The sequence below is a fragment of the Haliotis rufescens genome, unplaced genomic scaffold, assembly GCF_023055435.1.
Source record: "Haliotis rufescens isolate VD_foot unplaced genomic scaffold, xgHalRufe1.0.p SCAF_76, whole genome shotgun sequence".
NCBI classification, from domain to species: Eukaryota; Metazoa; Mollusca; class Gastropoda; order Lepetellida; family Haliotidae; genus Haliotis; species Haliotis rufescens.
In genome coordinates this window covers 172,310-190,216 of record NW_025964368.1, presented here as the reverse complement: position 1 = coordinate 190,216, position 17,907 = coordinate 172,310, and the positions used below count along the sequence as shown (strand labels likewise).

Here is a 17,907-nt window from a genome sequence, read left to right as displayed (position 1 = left end):
ATTGTAATATACCGAAAAGGTGAGTGAGTGAGTGAGTGAGTGTATGAGTGAGTAGGATTTTACGCCGCTTTGAGCAATATTCCAGCAATGTCAGGGCGGGGGACAAAAGAAATGGGCTTCTCACATTGTACCCATTTCGGGAATTGAACCCTGGTCTCCGCGTGACGAGCGAACGCTTTAACCACTAGGCTGCCCGACCTCCCCTATACCGAAAAGCAAAAGTAACTGCGACCATATAAATATATTGCTTACTGACCGTTAATACTTATAATGGTTTGTACTTTTATGCTTTTCACATGGTACTCTTTCTTGCTATTGTTTCAGTGTGAAGTAGGGTAACAACGAAAGTTATACCTCAGATTCACTTCCTCTGTCAAACTATAGCACTAGATCTAACGGGGAATGGAAATTATTTTTACATATCTTGTGTACAGAACACACACATTGCTGGGCAGAAGTTATATTCTTTAAATGTACATTCTAAAATACTTCTTAAGAAAACCTAAAAAACACCGGCACACTTGTGTGTGGTTTGTTTGATGTTTAACGCCGCACTCAGCAATATTCCAGCTATATGACGGCGGTCTCTAAATAAATGTGTCTGGACCAGACAATTCATTGATTGGCATCATGAGCATCGATCTACACAATTGGGATACGATGACATGCATCAACCAAGTCAGCGAGCCTGTCTACCCGATCCCGTTAGTCGCCTCCGACAAGCATGGGTTTGTGTCATTTAATACTATATAATCCAAAACAGTTTTCGAGTTTATAATTGAGGCAATATTTACAGTCATTGGCTGAGGACAAGGGGTTGGATCGTCCACTGCCCAACACTCCCCTCACGATCTGTAACAGAAGTGAAAAAAACGGAAAACACTGAACCTGAAAATCATGCTGTTGATGTTGAAACCAATACAAGCCGCATTGCAAATGCAAGAAAAAAGCTGATCAAGTCTTTAAAAGGAAGTTAGAAGTGATGTAGTAGAGTGAGTGAGTGAGTTGGGTTTAACGCCGCTTTTAACAGTATTACAGTTATATCACGGCGTGTCAGCTTAATGTGGGAGGAAAGCCCGAAGTGATGCGAGTCTCAGACGTTTACCACTTCCGTGAAACCCACGAGCACGGGCATAGTGCTGACAAACCTAGAAATATAATCGGGGCGAACCGGGATTCGAACCCACAATCATAGGTTTCTGGCATGCCCAAGGGACGCAACTCTGCACAGCGAATCGCGGCGCCTTAGACTGGGTCACCCGTGCCCCCTTGATGTAGTGGAGAGATGGCCGCCCTCCTCTTCGATATTCGGGGATGGGGGTCTGTGTTTTTTCGAAATTTTCCCCGTAAACTCTTGAAAAAATATTGGCTCATAGTTTTAATAACGCCCCGCCCCCAACCCGAATAAACGTCGCGTCCAAGGTTATGTCTGCTTGTACTAGGCCGGACTGACGCAGTTCAACATGAACACACCACTCAGACACAGTATACTGACTCCGAGCCGACCAGTCCTTGTTTTATCCCCTTCATGCCGAGCGCCAAACGGGTAACAACAAGTACCATCTTTTAACGTCTTTTGGTATGACGCGTCCGGGGATCGAATCCCGGACCTTCGGCTCTCCGGGTGGACGCCCTACCACTAGACCACGGAGGCTGTCGAATATCAAAAGGACGGTCCATAATGTTCTGTATTCGTATTCCTCCCACATTAAGCTGACACGCCGCGATATAACTGGAATACTGTTAAAAGCGGCGTTAAACCCAACTCACCCACTCACTCACTCACTCACTCACTCACTCACTGTATTCATAATCTGCTCATTTAGATTTAGATGTGATCATATATCAATATTTGAGTTAGCATTATGAAGTCGACAATGCCAAGCCAAGTCATGTAGTTGATAATATTCTAAAATATGCACGATTTAACATTCAGACTGTGCCTATTGTCACAGTTAACTTCCCATATATATGGTATATACATACAAACTTAATTGCTGTACAAGAGCTTCATGTCAGTATTTAAAAGAGAACCAAACATTTGGATAAAAGAATAAACCCAATACAAATATGGAATGTACTGTTTTGTAAACAAAACGGACAAACCCCTTTCCATATTTATAAGACATAAGAATGTATCAAGAACATGAGTTTATGAATCACTACGAAATAGTGATGATTCTAGACGTTCGCGGAAAGGTGAGCGTATCCTGCCGACCGGCGACACCCGTTACAAACACATGCAAAGACAAGTCAATTGTTCACTTGACAAAACACACGGAAACAAATGGTACAAGTCAAAACAGGGAATTTTTGTCACTTATGTTGCATTTGGAAATGTCCTCATGTCTACCACAAAACTAAGTCATTATTCACAGATTGACAGACAAGTGAGTGAGTGAGTGAGTGAGTTGGGTTTAACGCCGCTTTTAACAGTATTCCAGTTATATCGCAGCGTGTCAGTTCAATGTTGGAGGAAATCCCGAAGTGATGCAGGTCTCAGTCGTTTACCACTTCGGTAAAACCCAAGAGAACGGGTATGGTGCTGACAAACCTAGAAACATAATCGGGACAAACCGGGATTCGATCCCACAATCATAGGTTTCTGGCGTGCCCAAGGGACGCAACTCTGCACAGCGAAATGCGGCGCCTTAGGAGACTGGGCCAACCGTGCCCCCTGGACAGACACTACAATGTTTACTGCAAATCATATGAAAGTCATGAATCCATAGTTTCGGCAATAGGGTGTTTCGTAGATATCATATAGTTATGTTGTAGTAGCTCACAGGGCCACAAATAATAAGTCATCCACGTATTGTTAATCTGTACACGTATGATAACACGATGACCATCTTCCCGAGGCAAGGGAGTTAACTGACTTTAAAAGTCCAGTTTCCACCCTTGCCGAACTCGGCTGGAATTCCTGGGCTCAATCGTAGCGCTACCCGTGGTTATTACGAGTTATGTCCCTTCTATGCCTCTCGTACCTCTCGTACCTCTCGTATCACTTGCATTTGCTTCAAACAAAATGGCGGCGCCGGTCAAGAAGATCTGATTGATAATCAAGGTCTATAGTGTGATAAAACGGGTCTTTCATCGCGAAATGCATCAAATCATGTGAGCACCTTGATTAAAAACATGGAAAGGTTTCGAAAATATCTGTTGACAACGAGTTGGCGGTGCACATGCTTTGCAAATCCTGCAATCAACCGAAATCTGCACGACAGTTTACGAACCGGATTTCGATTTCGTTACGCGATTTTGATTCGACTATACATAGACTCGTTTGTCCAGCCAAAATGTAATTCCATAATACCAGCCTAGTTCGGCAAGGGTGGAAACTGGACTTTTATAGTCAGTTAACTCTCTTGCCTTGGGAAGATACATGATGCCATGCCATTCGGGAGAACTTGAGGTTTTCCTTGTTGACGGTGCATCCAGTATTACATGCATCAAAATATCTATTTACATTTATTTATTACATATATCTATCATTAACGTTTTCCGTTAAACTTATTGATCATTCTACAAATGATGCACAAATGCACTGTAGAGAATATGTCGAAAAAAATAACATGTTTCAGAGGGTTGACGTGAGTAACAAAATGTAGGCGTGTGTGTCCCTACGGTTCATCTGATTGGTTAATCATGATTAACAGGTTGATTGACAGGTGGGGATAGCTTAATGACCCACCTTCCTCCTAAGGTTTGTGGAGGTAGCCGATGACAGGGTGTAGAGGAGGGGGTTGAGGGCGGAGTTGATGGGGAGGATGAAGGCTGCCGTCCATGTGTACACCTCTCCGGGGATCACGTGACCTCGCATCGCCATCAGGCCTAGCAGAAAGAACAAGACAGAGCTGTGGTAGTATTTGAGATGGGTGAGTGAGAGAATGCATTGGCCACTCCATGGGCAAGTGACATGTATAGCATGCCTGGCATTGAACATGAGCCAAGATCACAAAGCGATCTGAGTGGTACGATTTCCGTCAGTCATAGTAATAGAGTTATAGGACCTTTGTGCCAGCGGGCCCAGTTTCACAAAAGCAACAATTGTGGTAAGACAGTCGTAACTCCCATTCTTTAACATAGACTTACAAGAAAAGATCGCTATGTGCAAGCAAGCCTGTGTTACAAGGAAGCGATAGTGTGACCACCCATAGACAACTTCTTGGATAAGCAGTTTCCACATGCAAATTTAATCCTTTCGTTCAATGAACATGATTTGAATATGAAAATTTTAAGTTATGAAGTACAGGTATTCAGCTTAGATGCCCCTAAATTGTAGATACTGCATCACCGAGTTTCCATTAAGTGTCGACAGGAACTTGCCAGCAATGGCAATGATAAGACTGCAATTTTATTCAATCTAGAGCTTTGTGCAGCATTCATACCGTTGTATGCAGTAGCAGTGATACCTGTCTATACCTGCACTCTATTATAACGAAGTGCGCGTTTTAATAACAAAATTCAGGATTTCAGAGGAAATTATCCAGCTTTAAGAGGGGGCACGGGTTACACTGTCGTCTAAGTCGCCGCAGAATTCTATGATCGTGGGTTCGAATCCCGGTTCGCGCCGTTTATGTTTCTAGGTTTGTCAGTACCACACTCGTGGACGTGGGTTTCACCGAAGTGGTAAACTCTGAGACCTGCATCACTTAGATCTTTTCTCCCACATTAAACTGACACGCCGTGATATAACTGGAAAACGCTTCAAAACGTCTCACTCACTCTAACTTCAGGCATACCATTTAGAAGAATATTCTCGCTAGATATACTCACCCATAACACAGATAGGGAACCAGCAGAGGAAGTCCGACATGACGATGAGAGACAGCTTCCGGGCCAACTGCACGTCTCCCTTCTGCACCGTCACTTCCGGTCTGCCCCGGATGTCGCGGTAGATCCCAGCCTGCCCCACAGCAATGACGACAAAACACAGGAAGTTGAACACAACAAACACTGCCGTTGCATATTCCCACCCAGGTGGTTTATCTCTGGTGAGGGGCAAAGCAAGACACACCCCAGATCGGGAGTAGAACCTGCCCCTGAAGTATTCCAAAGGCAACAGTGGAACTCCAGCAAGAGCCAAGCCACAGAGCCAGGTGACCACACAGGCCACACACGCTAGCTTGGAATTCTGGGCAAAAGCGGAGAAAGGGGACTTGAGGGCGACAAGGCGGTCAATGGTGATGATGCAAAGGAAGATGGTTGAAACCTCACTGGACAGAGCAGACAAGAAGCCAGCCAGCTGACACAGTTCGCTTTCTCGCCACCAGGTGTCGTTCCAGTTGTACCATCCCCGGAAGTGGGTGTCTGCTCCAGCAATGATGAACATATAGACGCCCATTAGGAAGTCGGACACGCCGAGGTTAGCGACATAGATTCCGTTGTTTCGCTTGAGTCCGGCTCTGTCATAGATGAGCCTGTAGAAGAGTACTATTGAGTTGCCTAGCAGAGCAACTGCTCCCAACACCCACAGACTAATTCTAAGGGTGACGTTCTTCATCAAGTCTGAACAGGATGAAAACTCGTCAGGTGGGGGTAGACACTTCGCTTGGGTGACACTGATTGGCCGAATACAACAGAACTCGTAAGCATCGGTCACAAGATCTTGTAGTCCAGTCAGACCTGAAAACACCCCTCCATCAAAACTTTTGATAGTATTCTTTCTCAGGTCAAGACTGATAAGATTATCAAGCTCACTGAAAGCTCCAGTCTCGACCGCAACAAGACCCGTGTTGCTCAAATTCAAACGTTTTAAGTTTGTTAATCCCGAAAATACATTTTCTTGTAGGTTGGCGACAGACAGACCAGAAAGGTCTAAAACAGGAAGGTTCCACAGACCATTGAAAGTTCCCGGGGAGATGTAAGACAACATTTTGTTTCCAGATAAAATTAGGTGTTTCAGGTTCCTGACACCAAAGAACACGTTCTCCACAAGGGAGGTAATCAGGTTGTTACTGAGGTCTAGATACATAAGGCTGATTAGATCCACGAAGGAGGTATTCGTCAGGTCTAGAATACCACAGTCGGACAAGTTCAAGTACAGAAGAGAATCCAGGCCATTAAATGAGTAATTCTCAAAGTCAGGAATGTTGATGCGGCTGAGATCAAGGTTCTTGGTGTCATGGGGAATGGCACTGGCGACATCAAGGGAGAGGTGCTGACACCTAGTGGTCATATCCTGACATGTACATCCCTCCGGACAGGTGGGGTCACAGTCGCGTTCGTCGTCCCCCCTGGGACAGTGTTCTCTTCCGTCACACACCTGGTCCCAGGTCAGGCACGTCCCGCCATCACCGCACCGGAACAGGTCAGGGCAGACCCAGGTGTCTGAAACATCGAACAGATTAACACAACGATAGCTTTATATTTTTCTTTGTTAGCAGTTATTGTTAAAAGACAACGGGGTAGGTGGTCGAAACAAGATGAAAAAGTAGATAAAACAAATAGTCAATTTTTAAAAGTATGACCGAAAAACAAAGCAAAACATGCTGCCGATTGTTCCTTTTGAATGAAGGAGTAGTGGTTGTTAGTTTAGAACACAGAACGACAATTTACACTTGACAAGTTTCTTGAAGCTGCATCTTCCCGAGGCAAGGGAGGTAACTGACTATAAAAGTCCCGTTTCCAAACTTGCTGAAATAGGCTGGAATTCCGGAGTTGTATTTTGGCTGGACTAACGAGTCTATGCATAGTCCAATCAAAATCGCGCAACGAAATCGACATCTGGTTCGTAAACTGTCGTGCAGACTTCAGTCGATTGCATTGATGCGCCGCCAGCATCTTGCAGGCAAGGGTGGAAATAGGACTTTTATAGTCAGTTCACTCCCTTGCCTCGGGAAGATGGAAAGCTACGACAGAGAGTTATATCCCTTCGTATATCGATCTGCTTCAGTAATATTTGTTTTGAATGATAATAAGTCTCGATAATAAAATTAAACGTGATTTATGGTCTTCGGATCCTTAAAAGAAGGTAAAAACGTAAATGATTTCTTTGTCTGTAGAGACAGCAAAAATAACTAAGGATTCATAATCCTTGCACATCATATAAACACTAATTGGGTTTATTGGGATTCATTCCCCATGGTGAACCGGCTTAGAAGTGGTCCTCAGCAACCCATCCTTGTAAAAGGCGACTAATGGGATCAATTGGTCAGGTTCGCTGATTTGGTTCATGTATGTCTGACCCAGACTCGATTATCAACAGACCGCCGTCATATAGCTGGACTATTGCTGATTGGGGCGTGAAACAAACAAACAAACAAACAAATATTAAGTTAAGTGTTCTGTTAACATTTTGTAAGACGACCTTGTTGATGTCCAACTCAATGGGCGGTGGGGTAGCCTTGTGAATAAAGCGTTCACTCGTCACGCCAAAGACCAGGGTTCGATACCCTACATGTGTGAAATCCGTTTCTGGTGTCCCCCGCCGTGATATTTACTGGAATATGGCTAAAGCGGTGTAAAATCATACTCACTCACTCACTCACTCCAACTCACCACACTGCTGCTCGTCACGTCCATCTAGACAGTCACGGTGACCGTCACAGACTCGCCTCAGAGGCAGACAGAAACTGTCTGGACACTTCATATAGTTCACTGGGCACACGAATTCGCCTGGAGCAGACACGAAGATATGTAAGCATAATACCCAACCATATTATTCTAACACTCGACTGAACCCGAGGTAAACTCCGGCTATTTAAGAAATAAAGGAAAAGTGGGAATTGCTTAGCATTGTACGATAAACAACGACAACGAGTCGTTAATTTCTTATATAAGATATTAACATAATGTACCTCTTTGAGGGTGATGATAAAATGTACAAGCTTTAAAAATATTTACCCGTATTCAAATAATGATGACTCCCTGAATAGAAACGGCAATGTCGGACAAGTTGATTTTATGAACAGGTGGGTATTCCCCGCATATTCTCACTTCGATTAACTGTACGACTGTGCTTGTAGTAAGAGGCGACTAACGGGATCGGGTGGTCAGGCTCGCTGACTTGGTTGATGCATGTCATCGATCCCAATTGCGTGGATCGATGCTCATGATATCAATCACTGGATTGTCTGGTCCAGACTCGATTATTTACAGATCGCCGTCATATAGCTGGCAAATTGCTGAGTGCGGCGTTAAACAACAAACCAACCAACATCATGTTGGTTGATGTTTGATACCATTGATTCTTTTAACACATTTTGATGTTCGCCGGAGGGTCACAATAGTGATCAAAATGTCACACTGGAATGTTTCATCACAAGAAAAAGTTTATTCGTTTATAATAATAATGTTATATGTGTCTTTGTGTGAGGTTTTACAAGCCATGTGATCTTGTACATAAGCTCTGCTTGTGAAATACCACCAGCCTCCTTTGACAAGAGTTCTATGAGATTTTGTGATCAAGGGTTGTGGTATTGTGTTAACTCCAGCACATGTACCTACCACAGCCGAGCAGATGGGTCAGATCACGACATCCAACCACTCCGCCGTGTTGATTGTAGTCCAGGACACACCGAGTGGCGACGTCGGCGGTGATGCCAGACTTACACATCATCTGTGTGGTCGCGTTGTGCTTCTCTGAGACGACAAAGAGAATCACATCATGGGACAATTTAACCAGCAAGAATCAAGAACAACATGGAATTAACAAAAGCACAAAATTCAAACATTGCAGATGAACTGGTCAACCATTGTCCTCATGCCTTCTCCCGGACATATTTGTTCCGGTTCGTTACAGTCTGACTGTTGCCGTCCTTCTCGCCTCTTGTCTTGATTGACAGGTCCTATGAACTTTGTTTTGATCCTACTCTCCGTTGATTGGATACAGACTTTGTGGGCGTGTCAAGTAATGTGCATAAAGTAAACAATCATTTGATTCATGTCACGCCACACTATGTATTCCTACACCTGGGATCTACATCTCGTCATATATATATCGTTGTCGAATTTAATTATATTGACTGGACATCTTTTTTTCGAATCGTACCTCAATGCACTGTGGCTTCATTCCTTTACCGCCTCGATTCGGAAATTGCGATCTTTGCAAACAAAAACCACAGATTATATCAAATATACCCTCGATAGTACCCTTTTGAGCGTAGATGCCCTCGCGTTCAGAATCGACTCGTTGAATAAAATATCAACAACAATATAATAGCGTGGCTTTATATTACATGTTTGGTTTCGAGAAAGCAGATATGCTGGTCTGATGCCTTCGCTCACATGTACCGAGACAGATAGGAGCCTCGCCACTGACTGGAAGATGAGAAAGTTTGCCTGACACGACTTACTCTTGACGCGTCCTCAGATCTTCACGCATGCGCAGAAAGGCATCTTCCCCAGGGAAGGGAGTTAACTGACTATAAAAGTCCCGTTTCCACCCTTGCTGAACTAAACTGGAATCATGGAGTCAAATTTGGGCTGGAGTTACGAGTCTGTGCATAGTCAAATCAAAATCACGTAACGAAATCGACATCCGGTTCCTTAAACTGCCGTGCAGGTTTTGGTCCATTGCAGGACTTGCAGAGCATGTGTACCCCCAACTGGGCGTCAACAGATATTTTCCAAATCTTTTCATGTTTTTAGTCAAGGTGCTCAAGGTGCACTTTGCGAGGTCATTACTAGAAAAAGACTTCCTACCCTGTATTGGATTTCTGACTGTACAACCAATTACATAATCACAGGATCCGCGAAGAGCCGGGGTAGAGTATTGGCAACCCATGCTTACCGTAAAAGGCGATTATGCTTGTCGTAAGAGTCGACTAACGGGATCGGGTGGTTAGGCTTGCTGACTCCGTTGATGCATACCATCGTATCCCAATTGCGTGGATCGATGCTCTTACTGTCAATCACTGGATTGTCTGGACCAGACTCGATTATTTACAGACTGCCGTCATATAGCTGAAATGATGCTGAGTGCGGCGTTAAACAACAAACCAACCAACCAACTCTAACGACAAGCAAAGTCGCCTTTTACGGCAAGCATGGGTTGCCAATACTCCTCCCCGGCTCTTCACGGATCCTGTGATTATGTAATTGGTTGTACAAAGTCAGAACTCCAATACAAGGCAGGGTAGGAAGTGATATAGCTGAAATGATGCTGAGTGCGGCGTTAAACAACAAACAAACAAACAAACATAAGCACAGCACAATACCTACTCTCCACACACACAAGCGGGCCCACTGTGAAGCGGATGCTGCCGTACTCGTTCACCACGCTGATGTTGATGCCGCTGATGGGTAGGAGCTGTTTGTCGACGATGTCGCCGTGGTCGTGAAGTCGCGACGTGTCGGGCAGCATGTTCCACGCTTGTTGCACTATGACGTCACAAAAGCACCTGGAGAGAGTCACCATGTCAACGTCATATAATTCATTCTTTGTTTAACACTCTCCAACCAAAAACGACAACCCCACCCCTTAAAAAAACAAAAAACAAGAAAGACACAAAGGAGAAAAACACAAACAAAGCCAACCCCTTCCCACTATTAGTTTTAAAGGGATAAAACCGCATTATTTAATATGGTAGGAAAATTCAATTTCCTGTGTTGGTTTGGTTTGTTCGATGTTTAACGCCGCATTCAGGAATATTCCAGCTATATGAGGGAGTAGTTATAATCGAGTCTGAGCCATGCAGTAGTTATAGGTCACACTTATGTTTAAGTAAAAGCATTCTAAGTAAAAAATGAAAAAAAGCTGTAAAATTTTCAGAAAATCCAAATATTGAAATCAACTTCGCACTTCAACCCTCCAATAGGTAGAAAACGTGAAAAATTTGAAAAGAATCTATAGTAGTTTTCAAGTTAAATGTCGCACACAAAAATGTCCTCGGAAGGACGGACGGAATTCCTTGATATAACTATATACCTTCTGTCCTTTTTGGTCGTGGTTATAACACAACACCCAGCTCTCCTTGCAGAAAACACTCACCTCTCTTGTCCCATGTCACAAGCATACTCAAGTTCACAGCTGCAGTTGGGTTTGGAAGAGTTGTGGAAAAGATGGCGGCCTCCCTTGACGTCGAGCCAGGAGATACTGTTGGACATGGCTCTGTAAACATACTGGCAGTCTACGTCCACCCGTTGACTACAGGACTGCGACCCCTGTAGCACGTACATGACGCTGTCCATGGCGATGTTGTAGTTGATGGGATGCTGTGCGACTGAAATTGTATCCATGACAACCACGTCCTCTTGGTCGTGATGGATGACAGTGGCAACCCTGTCTCTGCTGTGGTCGAATATACACTCCACGGGAAATGTGCCTGCAGAAACAAGTCACATGAGGACAAACAGATCACTGGATCGTATTTTTAAGTTATTCCTAACTGTGTTGATTATTCCTAAATGTGTTGGTGAGTGCGTTTGGTTTAATGCCGCTTCTAGGAATATTCAATTGTACCCATGTGTGGAATCGAACCGGCCATTAAGCGTGACGAACCAACACTTTAACCACTAAGCTACCCGCCGTCCCCTATGATGCTATAAAATCAGTCCAAGAATATGAGAATGGGCGTTTTCTTAGGAGTATTCCCGTATTCTGCCGTGGCAGACGAGCGTCTTTTCCCCACAACTGTCAGCGCCATGTTCATACACAATCTATAACTCAGCCTGACTGAACATGAAATACACGAAAAGTACGGCTTCAGTTAACAATGGTGCAGCCTTGTGATAACAGAATGCTTAGATTTACCATGCTTCTGAGAGTCTAGGGCGGCCGGGTAGCCTAGTGGTTAAGCGTTCGCTCGTCACGCCGAAAACCCGGGTTCTATTCCCGACATGGGTACGATGTGTGAAACCCATTTCTGGTGTCCCCTGCCGTGATATTGCTGGAATATTGCTAAAAGCGACGTAAAATCAAACTCACTCACTCTTAGAGGCTAACCATAGTACAATTGTCAGAACATGTATATACGTGGAAATGATTTTTAAAAAAGCACTCGCGTAGAGTCTGAAAAAATGTTGGAAAATAAATGCCATCTGGAAGATGAGGCTTGACTAACGAAAACGCAGATAATGATGACAATGTGAAATGCGTTAGTACCACAGTTCGACAGTATTGTATTGAGTCAAAATCGGAAACAAAAAAATTATGGATCTTGAAAGGTGTATGATCGGGTAAACATGACTATTGCTGTCCAAAAACGTTCGTTGTAATCTCATACAGACAAGTCCTACAAATCAGTAGCGGGAGTAGCCACCACATGCCCGGATGGCAGAATTTCTGCCAACAAACGGTATCGACACTTTGGACGACAAACACAGGAGGTGCTCAATTAATTTCCTGGTGTATACATATATGTAAATTTACAACGAGAATACGATGAACTACTATCAACTGAAATTTGTTCAGGGTCAACCTTGTCATGTATTATCCATAGTCAGCAGCCATATTGACCATACAATCCCCACAGACTCACACACATTAAAAATTGCTTAAAAGGGAATACTAAATGCAAATATTCCGGGATACTGAACCTAATTCTATTAGCGATATTATTTGTTATGACATAAGCGACATTTCTCTCAGTGAGTGAGTGAGTGAGTGAGTGAGTATGGTTTTATCACAGCGGGAGACACCAGAAATGGGCTTCACACATTGTACCCATGTGGGGAATCGGTCTTTGGCGTGACGCTTTAACCACTAGGCTACCCCGCCGCCCGCGAAACTTCTCTGATCTCACACACACCTCCATCCCCATCCGTGAGGGTGTAGGCACCGTTATCCCGTGCCCCAAGGGCGTGCCACGCCCCACAGGACGGATGTGCCCGGATCCTACACGACGTCCCCTCGTCCTCGTTGTACACCCCGCCACAGTCTATGTGGCCGTCACAGACATTGGCCTCGTGGATGCAGAGACCGTCGTAACACTGAAACGCTGGCTCAGGGCAGACATCTGCAAAACGGGTGTATTGAAGATCACAATGCTGTTTGATTGTTTGTTGTTTAACGCCGCACTCAGAAATATTCCAGCTATAAGACGGCTGTCTGAATATAATTGAGTCTGGACCAGACAAGCCCGTGATTGATCCACGCAATTGGGATACACTGACATGCATCAACCAAGTCAGCGAGCTTGACCGCCCGATCCCGTTAGTTGCCTCTTACGACAAGCATGGGTTGCTGAAGACATATTCTACCCCGAAGCTTCACGGGGCTGTGTACATCTACCCGAATTACGTACAAAAATACATAATATTATGATAAAGTTACTACTTATAACTTCGTTTATGGACATTAATGTGTATATTTTAAACTGATATCCCAATGAAAGGGTAGGTATATTCAAAATGTGAACACAACATCCCTCCTTACAAAAATTATAAAGGTAACCTGTACAATTCCCTATTCTACACCCGATGTACAGTAAACTCCGTTTATAACGAACACGCTTATAACGAATTGACGGATATAACGAACCTACTTTTTTGTCCCGACTATTTGCTATCGTTATGCTGTATATATGCTTATAACGAACTACGGTTATAACGAACTAAAATTAGTGGTCCCCTTGAGTTCGTTATAACCGTAGTTTACTGTATCGAGCCAAATCATACGTATGATTTCCTGTATGTACATTAACTAGAGGTTAATTCGTGTGTTCCAGCAGTTCCAGTGTTTTGAGGTACAATCTATCTTGTTCTTCCAATTTTAAGGACATTTCGAAATTTTAGGCAGCAATGACCAAACCGATGGCCCATGCCATTCCTTCTTCTGACTTGTACATGTATATGTACCATTGAACTCTTGTCTGTGCCTATGTTTGAGATGGTTGTCATGGTGACACAGGAGACGCTCCGCTTTTCGGAAGAACATCTGGTATTTGACGGTGTTTCATAAACATATCATATGACGTAGTTGAAATCGTACAATGGACTTTGCTTTTATCAGAATTCTTATCTTTAAGATTATAGAAAGGGTTTTGTCTGCTTGGAAGATCATCACCATAGTTACCACACATGTCCTCGTCTGAACCATCTTGACACTGGGTGTTGAGGTCACAGCGGTCAGACCGGGGGATGCACTGACCACTGGCACACATCCACTCGTCAGCACGGCAGGCCAAGGACGCTAGAAGACGCAAGCATGTAAAAAACATCATCACAACACACCATCATATTTTTCTTATGAATGAATGAATGAATGAATAAAAAAATAACAATTAAAATAAATAAATAAATTTAGCTTTATGCTGCTTACCACATTGTCTCTCATCTGATTGGTCGCCGCAGTCGTCCCTGTAGTCACACAGCAAGGTGAAGGCCAAACAGCGGCCATTGTCACATTTAAAACGCGATGGGCAGAACACGTCTGAAATGGAATCAGAGATGAATACATGTAAAACACACAATGCAGATAATGTCCAAGATTGAAGCCTGTTGCAGTATAAACATGGCAGGAGTACTGCTTTGCGGTATCAGGCAACAAACACATTTTTTAAAGCAAATTGTGAGTGTGGTGGGTGCTTCATCCTGGTGTCATTACTAACTTTCAGTGATCTATTCTTATAATGTTCACCTCTATTTTGCCGGTCACGCCCATGGAATCTGTTTCGTCGGATAATCGAGACTGGTTATTCTCTGGCGTTGAGATTTTATATTACTACATGTACATTTGAGAACTGTGTTACGTGTGAGTAAGCGAATATGGTTCTATACCTAGGTTTATGATATTACACCTATATCCTAGCGAAGTGCGAGGCACTGGGCCTGGAACAGACAAACAATGTTTATTTGTTTGTTTTTTAACGCCGCACTCAGCAGTGTTCCAGCTATATGACGGCGGTCTGTAGATAATTGAGTCTGGACCAGACAATCGCTCTCTCTCTCTCCATCTCTCTATCTTCCTTCCCCCTTCCTCTATCTCTCTTCATCCCATCTCTCTCTTCCTCCCTTACTCTCTCTTTCTCCCCTCTCTCTTTCTCCATCTATCTCCTCCTCCATCACTCTCTTCCTCCCTCTCTCTCTCTCTTCCACCACTACTCTCTCCTCCTCCCTCACTCTCTTCCTCCACCTCTCTTCTTCCCTCACTCTCTCTTCCTCCGTCTCTATCCTCTTACTCCGTCTCTCTCTTCCTCCATCACTCTCACTGTCTCTCCTCTTTCTTCCTCTCTCATTCTTCCTTCATCACTCTCTTCCTCCCCACCCTCTCTTCCTCCATATCTCTCTTCCTCCCCTCTCTTCCTCCATCTCTCTCTTCCACCCTTCGTTCATCTCTTTCTTCCTCCCTCTCTCACTGTCTCCTCCTCCATATCTCTCTTCCTCCCTCTCTCACTGTCTCTTCCTCCATCTCACTCTCTCTTCCTCCCTCTCTCACTGTCTCCCCCTCCGCCTCAGCATTGGGTACCGTGGATTAACAGGGTTTTCTGACAGCCATATAGTACTACAAAGTACATTTAACGTATTACCGCAGTTACGTTCATCGCTGCCATCTGTACAGTCCATGCGTCCGTCACACCACAGTGTCCGGGAGATGTACTCGCTGTTGTCACACCGGAAGTAGTACCCAGTTCTCTGCGCAGTCGCATTGAAGCTCACGTTACGCACGTCTCCATCTGGAACTGAAGGATTTTATAATGTCATCATAATCATTATGATAACAATCATTTGGAATGTTGACTGAATCGACTTTAAACTTGTTTAAAGACATTGAAATATGGAATAATTATATTTAGTGGCTTCAGATAAGATCGGTCAATTGCAGTTTCAACGGTTATTTGAAAGTTCGGGTAAGCTAAAGTATCTGTATAAACTGTAAAAAAACTACATAGTAAATCAATATGTTAATTAGTGGGGTGAGGTGAAATAGGGTTTAACGTGGCGTCCACGATTATTGCACTTGTAAAGCAACGTGAGTGTGTGTGTCTGTGTGTGTGTGCGTGCGTGTGTGTGTGCGTGTGTGCGTGTGTGCGGCTGCTTGTGGCTGCTGTAGTCCGGACTGATACCGACTTTATAGTGAAAGCCCACAGAAACACCACTCACACTCACACACAGTACACTGTCTCCGAACCGACCAGTCCTTGTTTTAGCCCCTTAATACCGAGCGCCAGGCAGGGTAACAACAAGAACCACCTCTTGACGTCTTTTGGTATGACGCGGACGCGGCCGCGGCCGGGCGCTCTATCACTAGACCACGGAGGCGGTCGTAACAGACTGCTTGACTTTGACAATACGAGTGCTAAAAACAGGCGTCGGAGAAGCAATACATTTTACTGTAATCAATTATCACGGGTACCTGGGTCCACCTGGATCTGCGGCATCTCACACACATACTGCTGGACCCTGTCGAAAGCGCACACCACGTCATGCCAGATGGCCGTCCTCCTCACGTCCGTCATCCTCAACATCACACACAGCTCCCGGTCTCCTCCGTCCGGCTGTGCCACCTGGGACTCGGGGTCAAAGTACCTGTAGGCACAGCGGAATTTCAGCCTGGGAGTTTTACCTACCATTAAGCAACTCAAAAATAACTAACGTGGGTCGAAACTGAGCGAAATGAAGGATTAATGACTGGATGTAAATTGTCAGGTTCTTTGGCTAGGGGAGCTTGCCACCCAGGGCGCCGCAAATACTTATGCAGAAGTTGCGTCCCTTTGGCGTGCCAGAATCCTAGATCGTTGATACGAATCCAAGATCCGCCCTGATTATTATCCTTGGTCTGTGAGCACCATGCTCATTTCTCCAAAGTTGAATACGTCTGAGACCTTAAACACTTGGGACTTATCTCCCATAGTAAGTTAGCGGACATGCCGTGAAATAATGCATATACTCTGCTGACACGCCTTGAAATAACGTATATACGTTGCTGACAAACCGTGACATAACGGATATACTGTGCTGACACGCCGTGAAATAATGTTTATACTGTGCTGACACGCCTTGAAGTAACTGATATACTGCGCTGACACGCCGTGACATAACGGTTCGATTGTGCTGACACGCCATGACATAACGTATATACTGTGCTGACACGCCGTGAAATAATGTATATACTGTGCTGACACGCCGTGAAATAATGTATATACTGTGCTGACACGCCGTGAAATAATGTATATACTGTGCTAACACGCCGTGAAATAAGGTATATACTGTGCTGACACGCCGTGAAATAATGTTTATACTGTGCTGACACGCCTTGAAGTAACTGATATACTGCGCTGACACGCCGTGACATAACGGTTGTATTGTGCTGACACGCCATGACATAACGTATATACTGTGCTGACACGCCGTGAAATAATGTATATACTGTGCTGACACGCCGTGAAATAATGTATATACTGTGCTGACACGCCGTGAAATAATGTATATACTGTGCTAACACGCCGTGAAATAAGGTATATACTGTGCTGACACGCCGTGAAATAATGTATATACTGTGCTGACACGCCGTGAAATAATGTATATACTGTGCTGACACGCCGTGAAATAATGTATATACTGTGCTAACACGCCGTGAAATAAGGTATATACTGTGCTGACACGCCTTGAAATAACGTATATACTGTGCTGACACGCCTTGAAATAACGGTTGTATTTTGCTGACACGCCGTGAAATGACGGTTATATTGCGCTGACACGCCGTGAAATGACGGTTATATTGTGCTGACACGCCATGACATAACGTATATACTGTGCTGACACGCCGTGAAATAATGTATATACTGTGCTGACACGCCGTGAAATAATGTATATACTGTGCTGACACGCCGCGAAATAACGTATATACTGTGCTGACACGCCGTGAAATAACGGTTGTATTGTGCTGACACGCCGTGAAATAACGGTTGTATTGTGCTGAGACGCCGTGAAATAACGGTTATATCGTGCTGACACGCCGTGACATAACGGATATAATATGCCAAAGGACGTTAAAACCCACTCATTCTTTAATTCTTTATA

The 17,907-nt window shown here is 44.2% G+C and overlaps 1 protein-coding gene across 1 annotated transcript in view; it reads right to left on the bottom strand.

The window, feature by feature from the left end:
* The window catches only part of LOC124136091, a 40,683-nt gene that overhangs the window by 3,301 nt on the left and 19,475 nt on the right, over nt 1-17,907 (bottom strand). The window contains exons 14-25 of the mRNA XM_048388677.1: nt 16,241-16,413; nt 15,414-15,566; nt 14,207-14,317; nt 13,961-14,119; nt 12,696-12,902; nt 10,937-11,270; nt 10,168-10,346; nt 8,452-8,586; nt 7,504-7,620; nt 4,780-6,333; nt 3,695-3,834; nt 795-852 (exon numbers count right to left, since the gene is read on the bottom strand). Coding sequence (XP_048244634.1) covers nt 795-852; nt 3,695-3,834; nt 4,780-6,333; nt 7,504-7,620; nt 8,452-8,586; nt 10,168-10,346; nt 10,937-11,270; nt 12,696-12,902; nt 13,961-14,119; nt 14,207-14,317; nt 15,414-15,566; nt 16,241-16,413 — 3,320 coding nt within the window. The remainder of the gene's footprint in view (nt 1-794; nt 853-3,694; nt 3,835-4,779; nt 6,334-7,503; nt 7,621-8,451; nt 8,587-10,167; nt 10,347-10,936; nt 11,271-12,695; nt 12,903-13,960; nt 14,120-14,206; nt 14,318-15,413; nt 15,567-16,240; nt 16,414-17,907) is intronic.